We start from the raw sequence: 21,169 nt of genomic DNA, 5'->3' as shown, positions 1-21,169 counted from the left end.
GTAAACATTGTGATTGATTGCGAATTATAGACTATAAAGTATAATAAAGCCATGGAGCATGGACCGGAGACTTGGGTCTTGCATGCTATGGCATAAACAAACAAGCAGCGCCATCTCTCCGCCAGATAACCACAGAAATGTGACAGATTATACAATATTGCTATACTAAAATATATTATGATTTCATGGTAGGAATTGTTCTTTAATTAAAAACAGCATTAAAAAATTATTTGATCTTTGAATGACACAAAACTACACTTTAAAATATTACTGAGGCCCCTTCAAAAATATTAATATTAATAAGTTTCACTAAACCTAGGAATTGCTTAAGTCGGATGCTTAGTGATTTAGGTTATGCCTAGAAAAAAAACGTTTTACCAACTCTTATGTGCTGACTAACGACGATAGGTGCCATCTAAAATTTGTACACCGATTCGGCGGATCGTAAAGTTCTTCTACTTCTTCTTCTTTTGCTTTTTTTGGCTTTTATGTGTGCCAAATAAGCTTATTGTATTTCACCAATCATTATATAAACTTAGCACTAAACTTTTTATAAATCTTAGAATTCGAAAAAACGACGTTCGTAATAAAGTGTGGTCTTTGGTTAGTGTTTTAACTCAAAGATTTTTTTTAATATAAATCATATTAGGATATTTAGAGCTTAATTTTGTTAGATTAAACATACATTTCCATAATAAGAGAAAGGACGTCGTAAAGCTTATGGAGGTGTTCCGGACAGGAAAACAGAATATGAGCGACCGATCCTTCGTCAAGACCAAATTCACACATGGGTGGAGTGGTCCCTTATTCTCAATTTACTGAGATTTACTGGAATGCAGACATGGTCGATACGCAGCCGACTTATTGTGGACACCCAACGATTCATATTACGGAACATAAAGAACCATGGTTTGCGTGGTATATCTGTTTGAACTGATGAATAGAATTTGCCTTTAATATTCTTAAAGAGGAAAGGCGAAGTATCAAAAACTGACGGCCAACCTTCACTAGTTGGAGAGGCACTGAAGAATAAAAAGTCTTCCATTCAGTCCACACCGCATTCCAGGAATCTCGAAGGTGAGTATTTGCGAATGATCTTGGACTAAAGAACCCATCTCAATAGCAAGTATCGCACACACATCAACAGTCGCATTACCTTTTACACCCATGTGACCTGGTATCCAGGCCAAAATGACGGATAGGCCTTTTTGCTGGCAAGAGCCTTTCCTAAGAGACTTTCCTAATCTGAAAGATTATGGAGATAACAGCTTCGAAAGGGGTTTGCCTTAAGCGCTTGAACAAAACTTAAGGAGTCAGTCAATATTATAATAGATTGCTTAATGTTATGAGATTCTACAAAAAGGATGGCTTTAAGGCGTGCACTGTGTTTTTGACCAGGGTATGCTTAGAGAAGGAAGATGGCATAAAATTTAAAATTCCTCCCCTTTATGAGTTATACAAAAATTTTAGGGTATGCAAACAACAGCTTCAAGGATTGCTATAGTCTCCCCAGTAAATACCGAGGATTGTGATGGGCACTTGAATTTCAAGCTTATACTATATTTGAGAATCCAGCAAGCTGTCCCAACACAACCATCGTTAGACAACATGGACGCATCCGTGAATACAGATAGACAGTCTGACCAATTCTGATTTATGTTTTGATTGAATTCAGTGTTTGCCCCTACAGTTTGTTTATCAAGACCCAAATTCGTTATTATTGGAGTAAAAGTAGTAGTTAGTCCAGCAGAGCTGCTAGAAAAAAGTGGAAGTATGGGGAGGATTTAATTGGATGCGGAAGGCAGGAAAACTTGAAAAAGCTCTAAGGAAGTTCCTGGTTGAATCCTAGAACTTCAGACAGCTAATTAAGCCTGTCTAGCAATGGATCAGATGAGAGCTGCAAAACTTTACTGATTAAGCAATCACAAAGATATTGACTACGAAAAAGTATTGGAGCATCAGCACATTTGTGGGTGAGAATTTTATTGCTCCAAGTATTATTCTCAAAGATTTGAACTAAATTTTATTTAATTTTTTGAGAGCCTATTTGTTTATGGGGTCCTAATACAAATAGCCCCTCCGAATTTAATACGTTTTGCCGTATTTGTAATTTGAAAGGAACCAATTCAAGTTAGTGTGAATCTAGTACATTGGCACTCTAACCAAGTCTACAACATGTAGCAAATATTGCAAATAGTGAATACACTGGTAATCTCTACTGCTGTCAAACGTCACTTTTGTTTATTTATTTTATGGAAATGCGACGTTTGACTGCAGTGATTGCAAGATTTACGCCTGTCGCGAGCCTGTTGCGGATGAGTAATCACAGTCTACAAAATGTATCAAATAGTGCAAATAGTAAATACACATATTAATCTCACGTAAATTGAGATAAATATCATAATATGTTATTGTAAAAAATTATTTTGAGATTGAAATAATAAATGTAATTTATAAATTACCGGTTTTATTAATTACTATTTACCTGTGAGCGTTAGTTTTATAATATAGCTACGTAGTGTAGGTACTATTTTTATTATAATATAGTTGAGGCCAAGTTGAGGTATGTATATGGCAAGGCGAAGGCGAAGGTTGTCCCTATCGGGATACTAGATGGCATTCAATGCAGTTCCACGTAAATATAACTCGGAACAAGAACGACGCGACGGTACAAATTTACAGCCCCATCGGGACGCCATCTGTATCACTGTTCTCTGACCATAAACACCAACTACAGACACGCAACAAAGATGTCGCTAAGAGAAAGAGAAGGTGAAAAAATATTTTATGTACATTTTTTTAAATATAAATTTATATGATTACTGCGCGGTATATACTAACTTTAAAATTATAGTTGCAAGTATTATTATCTTGACTAAAATAAATTAACGAATACATTGTTAGCATTGTTATTAATATTTTTACCTAATCTTTTTTCAAGTATTGTTTTTTTTTTAATTCTTATCAATGCTGAATTATATAAATAAAAACAATACTATTTAAATATTTATAAAAAAAACATCCACTTCTTCGCTTGCGGGGGATTGCTTCGCTTTCTTCGCTTTTTGAATACCCGAGCGATCGGCGGTCAGGGCTTTAGAGTGAGAAACCTCCTCACAATACGCGCCGTTTCAAGGACTACTGCCTTCCGTATCCGACCCTTGATCCAACAGCCAAGTAAAAGTTTTTCATGATGTTGATCGAAGCTTGGGCGAAACCCGAGTTAACACGCAACAAGGTGATGCTGTGTGTGTGGTTTGATTGGAAGGGCATTATTCATTATGAGCTGTTTCCACCAGGCAGGACCATCGATTCTGAACTCTACTGCGAACAACTGATGAGATTAAAGCAAGAAGTTGAGAGAAAGCGGCCGGAATTAATCAACAGAAGGGGTGTGGTTTTTCATCATGATAACCCTAGACCTTACACATCTTTAGCCACTCAGTAAAAATTAAGAGAGTTTGGCTGGGAGGTGTTAATGCATCCGCCGTATAGTCCTGACCTTGCACCTTCAGATTTCGACCTGTTTGGGTCTCTTCAGACTTCTTCAGGCAGAGTCAAGTTAACATCACGTTAGGACTGCAAAAACTACTTGTCGCGGTTTTTTGATCAGAAGCCCCAAAATTTATATAGGAATGGGATTATGTTCCTATCTATAAGACGGCAAAAAGTTATCGAACAAAATGGTACCTACATACTCTAGTTAAATGTAAATAAACTATATTAAAAAACGTTTTGAATTTTCTTCAAAAATGCGAAGAAACTTTTATCCCAACCTACTATTTACTTACAGTATCTTTGATGTTTTTATGGGTCCTATTTTTGATAACCACTGACACATTTTCTTTCTATAGTAGTGCATCAAGGTAATAATAATTTGCTGCCCAAATCATTTTCGTTATCCACGGAAAGGTTCCGTATAATTGTTATTCATATGTGGGTTGCTTATTATGCATACCGCTTGAGAGTCCGCCATCATTCAAGTTTGTCAGCAGCATCAGCAATTTAGTATTCAAGCTCGTAGCGAACGATGATTTAATTTAAAATTTGTCCATCTTGTCGTCTTTGCGACTATTGATAAGATTATCGAAATCATATGTATATATATATATATATATATATACCTGCCAGACGCGCACTAAACTTTTGATGACGCAGTAGCAAGACTCGTATAGCAAGCACCCGAGCACACTGAACGAGTGTGACGAACGAACTTATCGTCCGTCCAACGTTATTAAAACTCTATTAAATTTAATAATGACCACTGACGAGTAAAATGTCACCAGCTTAATTTCGAGCGCTGCGACTTTTGCAGTCCAAAATACTACAGTATCTCATACTGCACACACCAGAAAACCTCATGTGGACAGTTTATTTACTTAAAACGAAATTCAATATCGCAGAAAAATTAAAAATTTGCGAATTATAAAACAACAGATTTTTCGAAGTTTTTAAACAGACCACGGAGATAAGGACAAAACTATAGTTGGCGTCTCTTTCGTTCTTATGCTTTATGTAATAAACTTTTGTTGTCTAGTAGCCGTCAACGGCATTTATAATCAATTTAAAATTATATTTAAAGCTCCTGTATCTGAGGCGAACACTTATCTTGTGGGAACAGACAGTGAAGACAGACACGGGTCCATTGACCACAAACGATAACGTACCATAAAGTCCATGCAAAAGTAAGTCCGTTCATCATAACTTGACTCACAAGTAACTCACTTTTCATTTATTACATGTTATTAGATATCTACATTTATTAGATACTAGCGGACATGCGCGACTTCGTCAGCGAATGAGTCGACTTAATAAAATAGTCTTATCTGGTCGCTGACTGTTTTATAGAACTTTTAAGAAACAACAATTCCGATATACGTTTGCCGCTATGGGTCGTAGCGTGATGTTATATAGCTATAATTGTTACTACCAATCCAAAAAAAAAAACGAAACAGCATTTTCTGAGATTAGCGCGTTTAACCAAACAAAATTTAAAAGCTTTATAATATTTCAATTACGCCAATCCAAAAAACCACGTCAACCTAAAACTCCGTTGCGCAGATATTGAAAGCCAAATGCGGAAAAAATAGCGATGCTATCCTGTAGGAGATAAAAAATAAGCCTTTGAGGCATCTCTGCCAAATTTTAGCCAAATCGGTTCATTCGTTGTGGCGTTAAAGCGTAACAAACATTCATCCATTTATCCATCCATACATACCTACATCCATCCGTCCATACATCTATTCTCAAACTTTAGCATTTATAATATTAGTAGGATGGTTGTCCCATATGCCTTGCGACTTGCTGTTATATGTAAAGAATTATGTCCATGATCTCCGATAACATTCATCAGATCTTCATTAAAATTAGACAATACTTGCTTGGTAGTAGTACCTACAATAGTACACACTGTCAAATAAAAAAAGAATTTTTAAAATCGGTGCAAATTTAACGGAGTAAAATTGATAAAAAATTTCATCCCTTTTTATCAGGATAAAAAGTATCCTATATGTTGACCCGGGATATCAGCTACAACTATACCGAATTTTATTTAAATCCGTTCAGTAGTTTTCACGTGATACCCGGACAGAGAGACAGAAAGACAGACAGACAAAAATTAAATAAAAATCTGTTTTGGACTCAGTATCAGGACAAAACCTCTCATTGGGTCTTGGGAGAGGACTTTAGTCCAGCAGTGGTATGTTATAGGCTATTGATGATGTTCCTAAACGGTGTATTAAGCTTAAGCATTTAAATGAAGTGAAAATAAATACAATTTAATAAACTCTAATTTTAGTTTATTTAAATCTCATCCACAACACCTAAATTGTGTAGGTATCGAGAAAAGAAACAAATGGCATCGTTTCTAGATCAGACTTCTATATTACTAGTATTTTATACAGTTATTACATCTGGACACATTCGCAATAATATAAATATGCAAAAATATTTTTTAAATTAAATAATAACTGTGAGGGACAAAGTTAATGTACTTTAAATACCGGTATTTATTAAATTTATGTTGAGAATATTAACCTTATAATATAAAACTGTGCATTGTAAACATATAGATATGTTTGAAAGATTTTAACTTGAAACCCACTATGGGTTCTACTTAAAATCTTTATAATATTTTATATATCTCACCATACAATATTCTAAAGTTCGGCCAATTTATACGCGGACTGAATGTAAGCAAACAAATGTCAGGTCGTGAACATTTTAGATGAGGTTAGGTTTGGTTATTTTAATTACTGCGGGTGACTAAAATGTTGTTTACCAGACAGACATTTGTTTGTTTACATTCCGTCTGCGGATAAATTGACCGCACATTAGTGTAACTGAACTCTAACAATTTATGCACGTTTAATCTTACTGTGAGCTAAGGAATTTTATTCGAAATAAACGTTATTATAATTATTTTTATGAAACGTACGCCACGATAGCTCTAAGATGGCACATTTTCGACTTACGTAGATACTCGATACCATGACACTTAGTATTTGAGTGTGAGAATAACAAACATTCATTAATTCACCCATACATCCTCATTTTCGCGTTTATATTAACAGGAGGAAGTAGGATATTTATTTTAGCCTATGTTTTATTATGGTTTGTAAAATATTATTAATTATTAGAATCCGCAAGTGAAAGAACAACAATACGCACTGCGATACATCCTTATAATAACTCACGTCCAGAATATTTTGTATTTTTTTTTACTACTAGATAGCCCTCGACTACAATCTCACCTAGTGGTAAATAAAAAAATAAATAATAAATAAGTAAGTAAGTAAGTGATGATGCAGTCTAAGACGGTAGCGTGCTAACCTGTTAGGGAGTATGATAGTCATACCCCTAATCTGGTTCTCCGTGACATCGCACCGGAACACTTAATCACTAAGCGGCACGTCTTTGTCGGTTACAAAGTGGTAACTCCCACCAGACCAGACCAGAGCAAATTCGGACCAGCGGAAACCGAACCAGGGACCTCCCACTTAAATTCACAGTGCTCATCGTTGCGCCAGGAAGGTCGTAAAAAAATATGATAATATACATAAACTTGCAGTGCAGTAGCATATTTAATTCGAAAACATGAATCTTAATATTATGTTTAAGAATAAATTAAGTGAAATGCTTCTCGAAAAATGTTATTATGATGTAAAAGAATATTTATTATAAACTAAATAATTTTAAATATAAATTATGGATCATTATTTCGATTTGGTTATTTATTTACTGTCATTTTTAATTTTATCATGTGTTTGTAGTGTTTATTTTAATTTAATTTGACATTTAATTAAGGTTTATCTTAATATCCAATGAACCAAATTTGCACACTATTAATTTAGTAGAATGTTATGCTCTCTAAAAAAACTATATTGTTTACCAACATCTTTATATTGTACAAACGTTCTTGCAAATAAATGATTATGATTATGATTATTATTATCAGCTAATCAATGTAAACTTATTTCAAACAGAAAACTGCTCACATTAGAGTAGGAACGACGTGCACGTTACTATCATAACGCTCTCTGCTTAAATCGATGTGCTAACACAAATCGTGTGCCTGTAGTAAGAGTCTATTGAATACATATTTGGCCCCCGTGTTGCTATCGTGTTGGAGCGAGACAGCTACTGCTTGAATGAAACTGGTATGTAAAAAAACATCCTGAGATGCACTCTCTAAAGTTGAATGGAATTCAGCACGTATCTACGTATGATGTCTAAAGTTTTATGTAGACACTATGTGCGTCGAACATAAAGATAAACTCACACTATGATGCGATTGAAGTATGAAGTCGGTGAGGTCTGTGGCACGGGGTAACTATTTTGTTGCAGATACTGCCGAGGGAATTTTATCACGCAATGCTTAGTTAGGTTTTTGTAAAATAACTTAATCTTCAGAATAATGAAAAAGCGACGTGAAGTCGCTAAAGTCTAAAGTCAGTAAAGATACAATTAAATATTAAACATTGAAATTGGAGATGATTTAACAAATAATAAAAACCGGCCAAGTGCAGCCGGGCCTCGCGCATCACACACTGTCCTAATATCAATAAAAATGGCAAAACAGAACATGTCGGTTTTAAGTAAATATTTGTAGTTTTTGTTATTTTTAAAGTGGATATATATATCAAAATGTTCTGTGTTGCCGATGTCAATATCGAGCAAAAAAACAGCGTTTTTTGTTTGGGATCCCGTTGAATATTTATTTTATACTCTTTTTTGGTATTTGTTGTAGCCGCAAAAGAAAATACATCATCTGTAAAAATTTCAACTATTTTTCACAGTTCATGATGTACCTATAGTACCTATATATAGCCTGGTAACAGACGGACAGACAGACGGATGGACAGTGGAGTCTTAGTCTCAGTGTCCTGTTTTAGCCTTTTAGCTACTTTTATGTAAAATAGAATACCTACCTAATTGATTTTCTAAGTCATTTATCCTTGAATTAATAAATGATGAGTACAGTTGATTTCTAAAAAAGTATGCAAGTTACAGTCATGTTCTTATGTATACAGGTCTTTGTCAGCTTTTAATATTTAAAAACCCTTTTTTTTCCTAAGTATATAGACAAGTGCTTGACTGCAATCACACCTGATGGTAAGTGATGATGCAGCCTAAGATGAAGCGCGCTTGCCTAGAAGATGCCTATTCACTCTTGATTTGAAGGTACCCAAATTATAGGTATCGGGGAAGACGGAAGATGGGAGGGCATTCAGACCCTACAGTAAACTTTATATAAAAACGGGAACGAACAAGAAAACAATTCCATTAGTCTTAAATTCTGGAAAAACTTTGCGATAATTAGAAATACCTAGTTTCAGAATCGACCCGGAGTTGGTACTAATTTAGAAATCTAGACCAGCTCAAATCTTTCGGTTAATGGGTCCCGACTCTGACAATATCATGTTCTGCGTTACATGTTATGAGGTATTTTATTTTCTTTGTGTAAAGATTCTGAACTATTTCAATGGCGTACCTACGTAATTATTAAACGGTACTTAATATACCTTATTCTAGATTGTGTGTTTTAATTTTTATTTAAAGTTATATTTTAAATAAACTGACCTGCGCAGCTTCGCCTGCACCAAATCAGTTATTATCAAAATTCAAAAACTGATGATTCAACCTTTCCAGTGCAAAAATATTTAATGAATTTTGTTCACTTTTGACGGAGTTATGGTGTGAAATCGTTTAAAGTGTGACCAAGTGAACTGCAATAAATAGCACTCCAATTCTCCAAAGATTTTGAATTTTGAAAAATATTTTATTATATTAAATTTGACCTGCTGCAGTTTTATTATAATAGTACAGATAAGCTTCTCGCGAACTTTAGGCCCTAGACATATATTTGTCATAAAAAAGTCTTGAATTTCACATAAATATTATGTTCGTACTCAGAAAATTACCAATGTAAGAAAATTCGTAGCCCGCTGATTTTTTTGCCAGACTCTCCGTGTGTTATTAGTATTTCCTGTGTAGTGTATTCAATGTTTATTTATCAGTTCATAATTTAGCGGCGTAATTCGATGCGGGACTTGTTAGTGTTTGTGATTAATGAAATCGGTTGGTTATCTTTAGAAAAACTCTTTGTTCTTATTTAAAAAAAAGAACCTGTATAACTTGCAGCGAGGACGAGACCGATCACAACGCGAGTGCGATATTGTACCGTAAAAAACACGTGTGTTTAATTTAGCCTGAAAGAACCGATTCACGTTACAAGCGCGGTGAAAATTATGTTATGAGTTGGCTTTACGTAATTAGTTGGCAGGGCAGAGGTATAAGGTAGTTTGAATTCTACAATTACTGGCCCATTCAAGCGTGTTCCGTAATTAGCTCTATTGCCAGGCGTTATCTTTGAAGGCCAGGTGACTCGTGAACTAATTCCATTCTTTAAGCGTGACTTTTGTAGTGAGGGTTCCATGCCATATTTTTATCGAACACAAGCGTACCCAGCCCGCTTCGCCGGGCTAGATTTTGCTTATTTTATTTAAACAATAAACTTAAATCATTAAATTTTTAATTTAAGTCTCATAATATATTAAATCATTTATTTCTCTCCGTATTCATTCTCTTCTATTCTCTTCTCGAGCTGGTGAAGATCATTATCTACACCCATGTACACCCAACAATAGAATATCATTATAGTAAATAAACGTAGTAATAAACGTAATATAAACAGTTCAGTTCAAAGATAGGAGTGCTCCGATCGTCACCAAACTTTACAGGATTACTCGCCAGGTCTCATTGAAGTTAAGTTAACTTAAGTTTCATTGAAATCGGTCCAGCAGTTTCGGAGCCTATACGGAACATTCCCACCCACTTTTTCTTTTATATATATAGATAGATGATACGTTAGCACGAAACTTAGATATAATCGGTACTTCTTATGTAAATTGTGTTACAATATAGGTCCGATGTCGTGTGATGCCGGCAGATCAGAATACAGTAGTCACCACCCGTCCTCTCCCCGGGTGTTGTACTAGGCAAGTAAGGGCATATAACGCAGCGTCGTCGACGCTGCAAATATTGGTATAGGTATCATCTTGAGTGGATTTGAATTCTTCTATTCTTTAAATGGTGACTGTCTTAAGCTTTATTTCACAGGTTTGGGTTCCCGGGTTCGATCCCTGGCAGGGGCTATTTGGGAATTTATAAGTTCTGAATTTCCACTGGTCTATGGTTGGACACTTCCGCTGTTGCTAGATACCACCCTACCGACAAAGACGTGCTGCTAAGCGATTTAGCTTTCCGGCACGATGTCGCGTGGAAACTGAATGGGTTTATTATAACTGCTAATACGATCTTACGCTGCATCCCAGTAGGTGAGGGCTAGCTTACAAAAATGTTTATCTTTTTTATCGGTTATCGCCAAATCCCGTTATAACATCGATTGTATCGAGCCACATGCACGTGGACGTCAGAAGACGGCACTGGACGGTAGTGTTAAATCGACGGATCGCTGCGATGCAATTATTGGATAGAAGCAGGCGTTAATTTGCGGAAATCCAGGATATGTTACGAAAATTAAGCTTAATTTGCTATACTCCGCGAAAGGCAGGAGAATTTGTATGTCATTTATAATTTCTTCAATCCTTATACTCCATACCAAACAGATCTTTGTCAATGTACCCACTACGCACGTTTCGCTCCGAAACGAGAGCATCTTCATGAGATGTTGACTTTACAGTGAATAATTGTTAAGAACATTTTAAATATGGCACCGGAGCGTCGGTTAGTTACGAGACTGGTGTCCAAACTAACAACTTACACCAGCGTAGTCACTTGTACATTTAGAGATTCCCGGATTCATCTATTGTATTGCGAGTGGTTTCCTCGCCAATTTTAATACTAATTGAGTTATATCTGCAAGCAGCGTAATATGCTTGGTAAGTTCTTGCGCCTACATTGAATGAAAAGGGCCCCAATCAGACCGCCTGTTATTTTCCTACCTTTTTTTTTATTTATACAGAAGGGGAAATCGTCATGGGCGCCAGTGGAGCAAAGTGATGTCGGACTTTTTAAAACCCTGTCAGCCTGCCGATGACAGTGCTCCCGCCTATCGGCTTAAACCATCGCAACATTTTCGATAATATTCATTGTCTCGTCTTTGCGCTCCTTTCTTATGTCTTTTTTCCCGTGTTACTTACATGTATTGTCACTACAATATATGTGTATCTATTAAATAGATACACATACATTAGCTCCCTACTACGCAGATAAGAGTGCAAGCGCACGTCCAATCCGTACCTTTTCCGTCACAAGACTACTCGATTGACAGCTGCTCTCTCTGTTCGTGTACGTGAGACAATGTATGTGTATCTATTTAATAGATATACTTAACTTTTTTTTCGTCTTCAGCATCTTATACACCAAGCTGGCAACAAGTTGTTTCCTAGCTAATGGGTGCTATGGGGATACGAACACCTGGGGACACTGACTTCTATAATAACAACAATGAACGTGCAGACTTTATACACTTATAAAGGACATACGTACATCTCTGGAAATAATAATATAGTGGTTAAGGTATTACAATTTTAGTCCCCTGGACACTCGTATTAAATACGGCTTTTCATTTAAGCGCCGAAATGGCGTCAAGTGGTAATAATAGATCTCAAAGACTCAAGACTGAGAAACTGAGTTAGATATCCGTGTCAGGTCAGAAATATTATAATGCGTTTTTTCTGTATAAGAAATCAGCAGGTATTAGAAGCCCTAAGTAAATTAGCGCTGTCAATCCGATGCCTCGTTAATCAGTGCCTTCGGTCCCGATTATTCACTTGCCACACTTGAAAACCCTCTGTCCTATGTAAGAGAAAGTTTAAGCCCAGAAGTGGGATATTGATAGGATGATATTGAGATGATGATTATAACATTTCCAGTTGGTAGGTACATTATGAATAGTATAAATTTTTTAACATATAGAGTCCGCATTCAGCTATTATTGCATGCAGTGCATTGTGTCCAAAAACAGTGAAAACCTTTTGCGCACGTCTCACTTTACACCCGCAGAATTTTGCTAGCTCAAAAACTTTTCCCCATTATACCACTTTATGGTAAACGTTTAGAACATTAGATGAAACAATATTACTGTCAACTGCTAAAGGGCGTTATGTGACTAACCGTTTGTTAGATAAACACTACTAGTGGAGTGATATTAGTCGTGTACACGGTTTCAGTACGTTCTTAATTCTGTGATAAACAGTGTACATAACTTTATTTCCTTAGCCTGTAGTGAAATAAAAATATATTGTTTGTAACACGAATCCACTAAAGGCGCCCTGGAAACAAATTTAAACTTTACTCAACTTTATTGCATAACCAAGCAATGTTTTATAGCTGCCAGTCGAGTGTCGACGACGCGGTATGAGTGAGGCCAAAAGAAAGAAAACAGCTTTAAAATATTACTAGCTGTTGCTTGTTATCCACGGCTTTTGTCCACGTTTGTTTTGGTTTTTAAAATCCCGCGATTATTGTTGTTTTCCTAGCCTTCCTTAGAGGCCTATCTTTAGAATTGATAGCCTAGTTGTTCGGAGTTCGGCTTCACTTTAGAGGCCGAGTTCACGCACCTCTTACTTTTCTAATTATGTTAATACTAAAATTCTTTACTAGATATTAAAATATGACATGAACATTGTTTTTTAACGGTGAAGGTTTCCGGAAATTATATCGTTATGAAATGCATGACTGAGAGTTCTAATCATGATCTTAAAGGCGCGTGAAGTCCTCCAATCCGCACTGGGCCAGCGTGGTGGGCCTTTTAATAGTGGGAGGGGACCCGTGCCCTGCCGTGGGCTGGTAATGGGATGATATAATAATAATGATGATGATATTTTGGAAGCTTGCTTATCTGCATGTAAAATTTATCGAGATAGGTTTAGCTTTAAAGCTGTTGATAAATAACAAAGGCATTTTTAATTAATTATTCGGCTACTTTTCCCTGCAAAGGACGAACCTAGGGCGATTCCAAACGTATGCTAAAATTTGAATTGTTGGTATCGGAACAGAGCAACTGGTGAGTTTCGTTTCAGCTTCCTTTCAACTGCCTTTAAAACTGGTGGTAGACTACCAACAAAATGAGTTGATGTGTTAAAATAATATTAGCTTATAGCCTAATATTATGTTGGAATATATTTATTGGAATCCATGAATTGGAATTAAATATCTTTTTATTATTTAAACTAATTAAAAAAAATCTTAAAAATGTTCTGTCTTGGACGTCCGTTTGTCTGTATGTGCGGAACCCGTATCTTGTGGTAACGATAACGAGCGAAATACTTCACTTATCGAGTTGGTTTTTTTTATAGGCTTCAGTATTTTAAGGGAATAGAAGCCTATTACTTTTCACGGTATAATTAGATGTAGTTTAATTATTATTTACAAATAAACTCAATTTTATTGTAATGAATGAGATTATGAGGCGTGCACTTTTGGATTTTATAAAAACTGCATCGAAGTCCGTTAAGAAATTTTAAACATCTAAGCATATATGTAGAGACAGACAGACAGCGTGAAGCAACTTTGTTTTTTACTATATAGTTACGAGACAGAAGTAATAACTTTGAATTTGGATTTTGAGTTTTGTTTTTTTTAATCTTTACAGCTCTAAATGAAAGTGTAATTGAAAATAACTTAACTGGAGCCAGCTATTGTTACACTGTTATTAATACGCAATTTGTGGACAGAATCGATATTGGCTCTATCTAACAGGCGTAAGATGCCCTCTACAGTCGCTTGATATTCTACAATGGATTATCCGTAATTCCGTATTGCCTTGACCACGATGTAATTAGTGCTATTTGGTCAACCACTTGCTATACCTTATGAGTAACTATGAATAGGAGAATGAAGGTAAATAGATAAAAGTTATACGATACCGTAAAATGATGTGTTATTTTGAAGTATACTACGCATACTTGCATTATCTAAGTGTACAACTACAAGATGCAAGAATGCAATCTCGCTTGGCGTTAAGTGATGATGCAGTCAAGATGGTGGCGGGCTAACCTGTTACGAAAAAAGCATAGCAGTTATATTAAAAGCATATCCCAAATCAGTTTCTACGCGACATACCGGAACGCTAAATCGGTTAGAGGCATGTCTTTGTCGGTTGGGTTGTAGCTATCCACGACCGAAGCCTTCCAGACAATCTTATATTTAGGCGTATTAATAAACTGTTATTGAGCTAAGAATATGATCTCAAGTATCACCCAATCTATGTACAAGACCGAACTAGAGGAACTCATTCCTATCAATAGTTTAAAGTTAAAAGTTAAAAGTTGAGTAGCTACTTAACCTTCTACCCGCGGCAATGTGATGATAGCCTAGTGATTAGAGCTTCGGCCGCCCTTTCCGGGATCCGTGTTCGATCTCCGGCACGCACCTCTGACTTTGCGGAGTTATGTGCGTTTTTAAACCGAGCATTTAAAATATCATATTTTGCTTTAACGACGAAGGAATACATCGTGAGGAAGAGTTATCTTTTATGTTCTCAGAGGTTTGAATGGGTTAGGTTAGAAATGGGTGGATTGGTCCAGACAGCTGTCGTACTTTAAAGTTCATTGCATAAACGCATTATATGTTACTAAATTGTTATCATAATATTTTTTTTATGCCTATTTCTAAAAATTTGTAATTATTATATATATATATATATATATATATATAACTATAAGATCTAGATATCCCCGTCTCTTTCCATTGAACAATATGAGTGCTTTAAAATCATAAGTGAATAGGCATATCCTAGGTAAGCCCGTTCCACCTTAAGCTACTAAGCTAAGCTACGTGATCACTTACCATCAGGTGTGATTGCAGCCTAGCTCTACTCTATTTTACGTCTACTTAGAAAGGGTCCTCTGGTTAATATGTTCAACTACAAATCACAAAGATCTGGAAAAAATATCCAAATTGTTAGGTACCTATTTTCCGTCAAGAAGTTACTAGTACCAGCCCAGATTGAAGCTAATTTGTGATATGATAATAACGATATATCTCGCCAACCCGCACTGGAATGGCGTGGTGAGTCTAAGCTAAATCCTATCTGTAATCTGCTATGTGAGAGCCTCCGCTCTCATAGCAGCTCCCTGTTCCCATAAGGACATACAGATTGAAGATGACTATGATAAAAAGCTCTTTAAATACAATCGTTTTTCTCGTCCCACGACTCACAGTTCTCGGAATATATCTGTCGAAGTGAAGTTAAATACAGTTGAAAATGTTGATAAAATAATATGATGAAAAGAAGTCTACCTATTGGACTTTTATGATTTACTTACATAAATGCGGAATGAAAATTGCTGTACATTCAGGTTGAAATTATTAATTGTAGGTCTTCCTCGATGCTTTCCAAGATAAATGCTTTATTTTTTCTCTATTTTTATTATATTGAGGACCTGTTTAACCACCTTCTGAGAAGTGTTAGATAGCTTATTCTCATAGTTTGTCTTTGCATACAGTAAGCTGTAAGCAAGTGACTATTACGTTAAGGCTATCCAATACTTGTCAAAAGATAGTGAAACATTTAAATTAATATTTTGCGTTGACGTAATACCGTAAGGGGTATATCAGTCACAGATATAAACCACTAATGCACTTGTAGACTCTAATAGGATTATCTACACTGCAACATGTTGGAACGCTTTAAATCGATTGGGGAAACCGTTTGCCTTGTTTAATTTAATTGAGCCAACATCGAAGACATCTGGAGGAAGATTTTAGACCAGACAAAGAACTACTTTTTGCATACAATGCTAGATTTTTTTTTAATTACATTTCCAGCCTGTGGGACTATGATGCGCGCGACGAGAAAATTATGTCCACCTACTTTCTCATCTAGTCTCATTGAAACAGGACGAAAAAAAATCTCGAGTTTAAATCTAAACTACTATATAATAATAGTGTCAATCCAATGGGATCCCTTGATGTGTCAACAAATAGGATAGGTGAATACGAGTTCTTATATATTATAGTGCAACGGAAAATCATTACTTTCCTTCTAGCGTCGTCGGGAAAACTAATAGAATGCAACTGTAGCTCTACATTCCTATACAATATCGAGAGTGGGTATAGGTTACAAGCTTTTGGCTGTAATCAATTATGATCTATGCAGAATAGGACTTTACATTTTAATATTCATTAGCTACTACCAATAAAAACAAATGCGTTCGTTTGCGGTTATCTAACTTATGGACAAAAAATAATTAATAACAAAGTATTGTTTTTATTTAAACTGTTAGGCCTTGCAGTAGTTAAATTAAGAAGGATTTAAGTATATGACCATTTTTCTCTCAACCATCAATATTCGCTGACGGTTATTGTATCTCTTGCTAGTCTCTTGCACAGCCCCGCGCGTTTCTGGCGTCAAATCTGTTGAATGTTAGTAATGAGTGAGGTTTTGTTGAAGCCAGTGGCGGATCCGCGTGGTGGCTTCGGCTAATCGGTGACGATGGAGTTGAGCCGCGATGAGGCGGTCGCTTCTAGGCCCGATCGATAGGCGGGCGCGGCGCTGCAGTCGCTCTTGGTTTGGTAAAGGCACGCTTGCCGCTAGCCTTCCGACTCGTCGCCACTCAGACGATCGCTTACGCTGCGAATACACGCGACGATGCGCGGTGACCGCGCCGCTCGTGACACGCGACACAACAAGGACTATGAAAACTTAAAGTCGTCGCTCAAAAAAGGAGCGAAGACTAAAAAGCATAGGGTCGTCTTTGATGAGAGCGCAAATGAATTTTTTGAGGCCGATTATATTATTGTTGTTCGCGATGAATGCGGGTACTCCGACGAGGGAGAGACCGAGGAGTGCTCAGGATGCGGAGCCTGCGAGCGGTTCCAGGAGCCGGAATCGGGCGCGCTCAGCCCTCCGGAGGGCTATAAGGATTTAGGGCTTTTCAATCGGGATGGGACTTTAAGAGAGCAAGCATGGTGGGATGCTGGGGACGTAATGCTGGTGGGAGAGAGATCGGGCACCGTTTTCACACCGCAGCACCTGCAACTGCTGCGTCGGCTGCAGAGGGAGAGGATGTTGCGGTCACCTGTGTGTTCGGATTGCGACGCGCACCCCACGATTCACCAACCGCACGGTGAGTCACCAATGTCCTTGCCAAGGACGGAAGTCATCTGGTCGGCCTTGCTCTCATTTACGTATCAAATGTCTCATTCATTATGATTGTTTTAGATACCGAGCCGCGAGTCACAGTCTGCAAGATTTTTACAATTTATTTCAGTAGCTGATAAATACGTGTACTGACGATTTGAATTTTTTGCTCAGCAAAACCTCTCGGTTTCCGTTTTGAAGTTATTTGTTTTATTTTTATTGAAATAAAACTAAATAACATTTAAGAAACGGAAATTAAACATATAATTCAATATATCAGCTGCTGTTGCGATTGTATAATATTTCCTTTGCGAAATTATTAAATATTTTACCAGTTAACAGTAGATGCGCTAAAGCGAATACCAGCAATGCGTAAATTCAACGATGAATAAGGTCGTTTTAATTGATCTAAATAACTAACAGTTCCAAAAATACTCGTGAATTACGTAAAAAGGCGCCATGTTTCTAAAATCTCACAACCAATAAAGATTAACAAGATCTTATTCCCAGACATCAATATTTTGAAACCTCGATAAAGTCGTACCTACCTATAAAAGCAAATTAATAATAATGATTTTAAAGTTTATTCAAAATTCTCATCTTCTCTAGCCACAAATAAAAATACAGAAAAAAAAATCTTTGTTTCATAAATAAGTAACGATATAAAACGTGTTGAAAAAGCAGCGAACAACTTAACGCAATCATTTGCAAAATCCATAATATTGTGTAATGCAACAAAATACTTAGGCCTCAGTTTGCTTTGCAAATAAAAATTTAAGCGAGGGTTCCCAAAAGACGAATTGTACTATAGGTACACAACTTGTAAATGTGCTACCTAGGTACGCAAAAAGTACGCAGTCACCTCTTTACATCTCAGTCAGCTTAGACTAGGTCATATTGTCTCGCACCATTTCATTCCATCGCACACTTGGCGTACACATAAAAAAATACTAACATTGTCGGAGGAAATAATTAAACTTGAAATTGGTGAAACCTATGTAACGCGATTAAGCTTCTATGATAATCATCGCTACGTATTAATATCATTTAACAAAAAAAAAAGACAAGAGTATTAAGGAAAACATTCAAAGAACGATATTAAAGTACTTAACGAAAATTCATAAAAGCCGTATTGCCTACCCATTTCGAGTGGATGTGTAATTAAATACTCGTAAGTTTAAATAAAAATGGTAAATCGGTATCATAAGTATCTTTCCCTCGTTCTTATACAAAACGGTGTTCTTATACAGTGTGCGGAAAATGAAATGTATTCTCCCTTCTTCGTGATAACCTACAGTGTTGATATTTTCTTTAAAAATCACATTTAACAATGGTTTGACTCGCGAAATATATGTTAAGCGTTATCATGATAAAATATATTTTCATATAATAACATGTGATATGAATATAATTCTGTACTAATTTGACTTGTGGGTGGCTTCGGTCCAGGCTAGTTTGACCGGCAAAGACGTGCCGCCAAGCAATTGGCGGTTAAGCGTTCCGGTTCGATGTCGCATAGAAACAGATTAGTTCAAAATTTTTAATATAGCTGCCATAACATAACAGGTTAGCCCACTACTATGTAAGACTGCGTCATCACTTTCTACGAGGTGAGATTGCAGACAAGGGCTAACTTGTGGTAAAAAAATAATAATAATACAAAGCATATTCCTGTTGTTAAACATTGTATTCTCTGGTTATTTATTTTGCATTTCCCTAAATTACAATTATTTGCGACTCGGTTTTTTTCATTACCAAAATAGGCTTTGTTATATAAATAATGCACCTGTGTAAAACTACCTTAAAGATAGTAAAAGCCGTATCAAAATCTATATTGTAGTTTAGGAGAAAGAAACTTTGGTTTTCACGTTCTAAATATTCGTAATAAGTAGATATCATTGTAAACTACATCTCTATAAGATTCGCCATATTTTGTTCACTTTCAAAACAATCGACAAAACTAAAGAGTACAAATAAACTAACAAATCAAAACAACCACGATATTTCATCCTTCAAAGTACTTGACCATAGGCGAAAACTTAATATTACTCGTATATAGTACCTACCTAAAATAATACTCTTATTTTATTTATATACATAAACAATACTCCCTTAACTACTTTTTGGGTAGTTATGCCTACAATATCTTTCATATTGGATTTGAGATGATGAGATATATCCTATGATACGCAAAAAGCTAAGAGAAAGCCAGGGAAACCGCTTTTATCAAAATCAAACGACTACTGTGAGAAACAGGAATGAATAAATAATAAAAAGCGTAAATAAACAAAAAGAATAAACATTTTATGAAAAAGTTTCCCTACATACTGTTAGTACAATAATCCCCTAATTATTTGTATATTTACTATAATACTTAACTTTACTTTAAGATTGCCTGCTTAACTGTAACATTGACAGGTCTTATTGCTGGACGATAAACAAACTCCGCTGAATGGGCAAAAAAATAATGCTGCGATTCAAATATCCCAGAATTTATTTTAGAAATAAGAAACTAACATCTGACAACCGTCTATTATTTCTATTTTCTAAAGACGATATTCTCTAAGGCTTAGATAGGTGGACTTTGAAATAAAATTATTGCTATAACACAACGCTTTTGATTTCCACAATGGTTACCTTTGCCAAAAACAAATACTGAAAGAGTTATAAAGACGTAATAACGATAACTATTTGCTACTGTAAAAATGATATAAATACTCAAAATACTATTAAACTGACTAAGATAGAACCTTAAAACTGATACAATAGTATTAGTATTAATACATGCATGCATACATGCTTGTGATTCTTTTACTTGAAGAGTTATTCGTGACTATTTAGAATGAAAGGTTTTTGAAACTATTTACACATAAAATAAAGACAGGTAGGTATCTTAAACTACTAAGTTTCACATGCAAAGGCGGTCTTTTCGTTAAAGCGATCTGTCGAGACATCATTAGTTTTAGAAGATGAGACATTTTAACCTACCATAAAATCGTCCATGTAGTTCTATTAGTTAGCCTCTGATATTGCTTTCCTTTATATTCTTTTTGGTGAATTACTGGTAACAAGAATAACAAATTAGGGTCATCGCTCACTCCGGACAGAGCCACTTAGAGCTGGTACTGGAACTCATTGGTTGGAGTAGTTGATGGTGAAGTTCACAGCCGTGATGCTCAGGCTTTGACGTTGTGCTTTGTTTATGGTAAATCAAAAGCTCGCATAAAACCGTACGACCTTCAAATGAATTTAAACCTAGCAATTGTTTGGTTTGACCGGTAACAAAGAACGTGTTAAACGGATTTACCATGCCGCATCGCGCCAAGCTTTATAACATTCGGTAGCACAACTAAAAGTCAGGTGCCGTAACATAACTAACGGGTCCCAGTTTCCAAAAAGCAGTCATTACTCAAATTCAAAAGCGTGAAGGGCATGTGAATCTATAAAGCAAAATCTCAAGGACAACTGAAAACCCTCGAAATGTAACAGGAAATTCTAGGATGGAGAATCTTAGGATGTAACTACAACGCGTCTCTTCAAGACTTATTACATTTGGCT

The 21,169-nt window shown here is 36.0% G+C and overlaps 1 protein-coding gene across 1 annotated transcript in view; it reads left to right on the top strand.

Moving 5' to 3' along the window:
• The first annotated feature begins 17,119 nt into the window (after window positions 1-17,119).
• Window positions 17,120-21,169, top strand: part of LOC120636117 — a 178,911-nt gene continuing 174,861 nt past the window's right edge. Inside the window, exon 1 of the mRNA XM_039907414.1 lies at window positions 17,120-17,597. Within this exon, the coding sequence (XP_039763348.1) occupies window positions 17,120-17,597 (478 nt within the window). The remainder of the gene's footprint in view (window positions 17,598-21,169) is intronic.

This window comes from Pararge aegeria, chromosome Z (assembly GCF_905163445.1).
Source record: "Pararge aegeria chromosome Z, ilParAegt1.1, whole genome shotgun sequence".
Taxonomy (NCBI): Eukaryota; Metazoa; Arthropoda; class Insecta; order Lepidoptera; family Nymphalidae; genus Pararge; species Pararge aegeria.
This window is presented reverse-complemented; position numbering and strand designations above follow the sequence as displayed.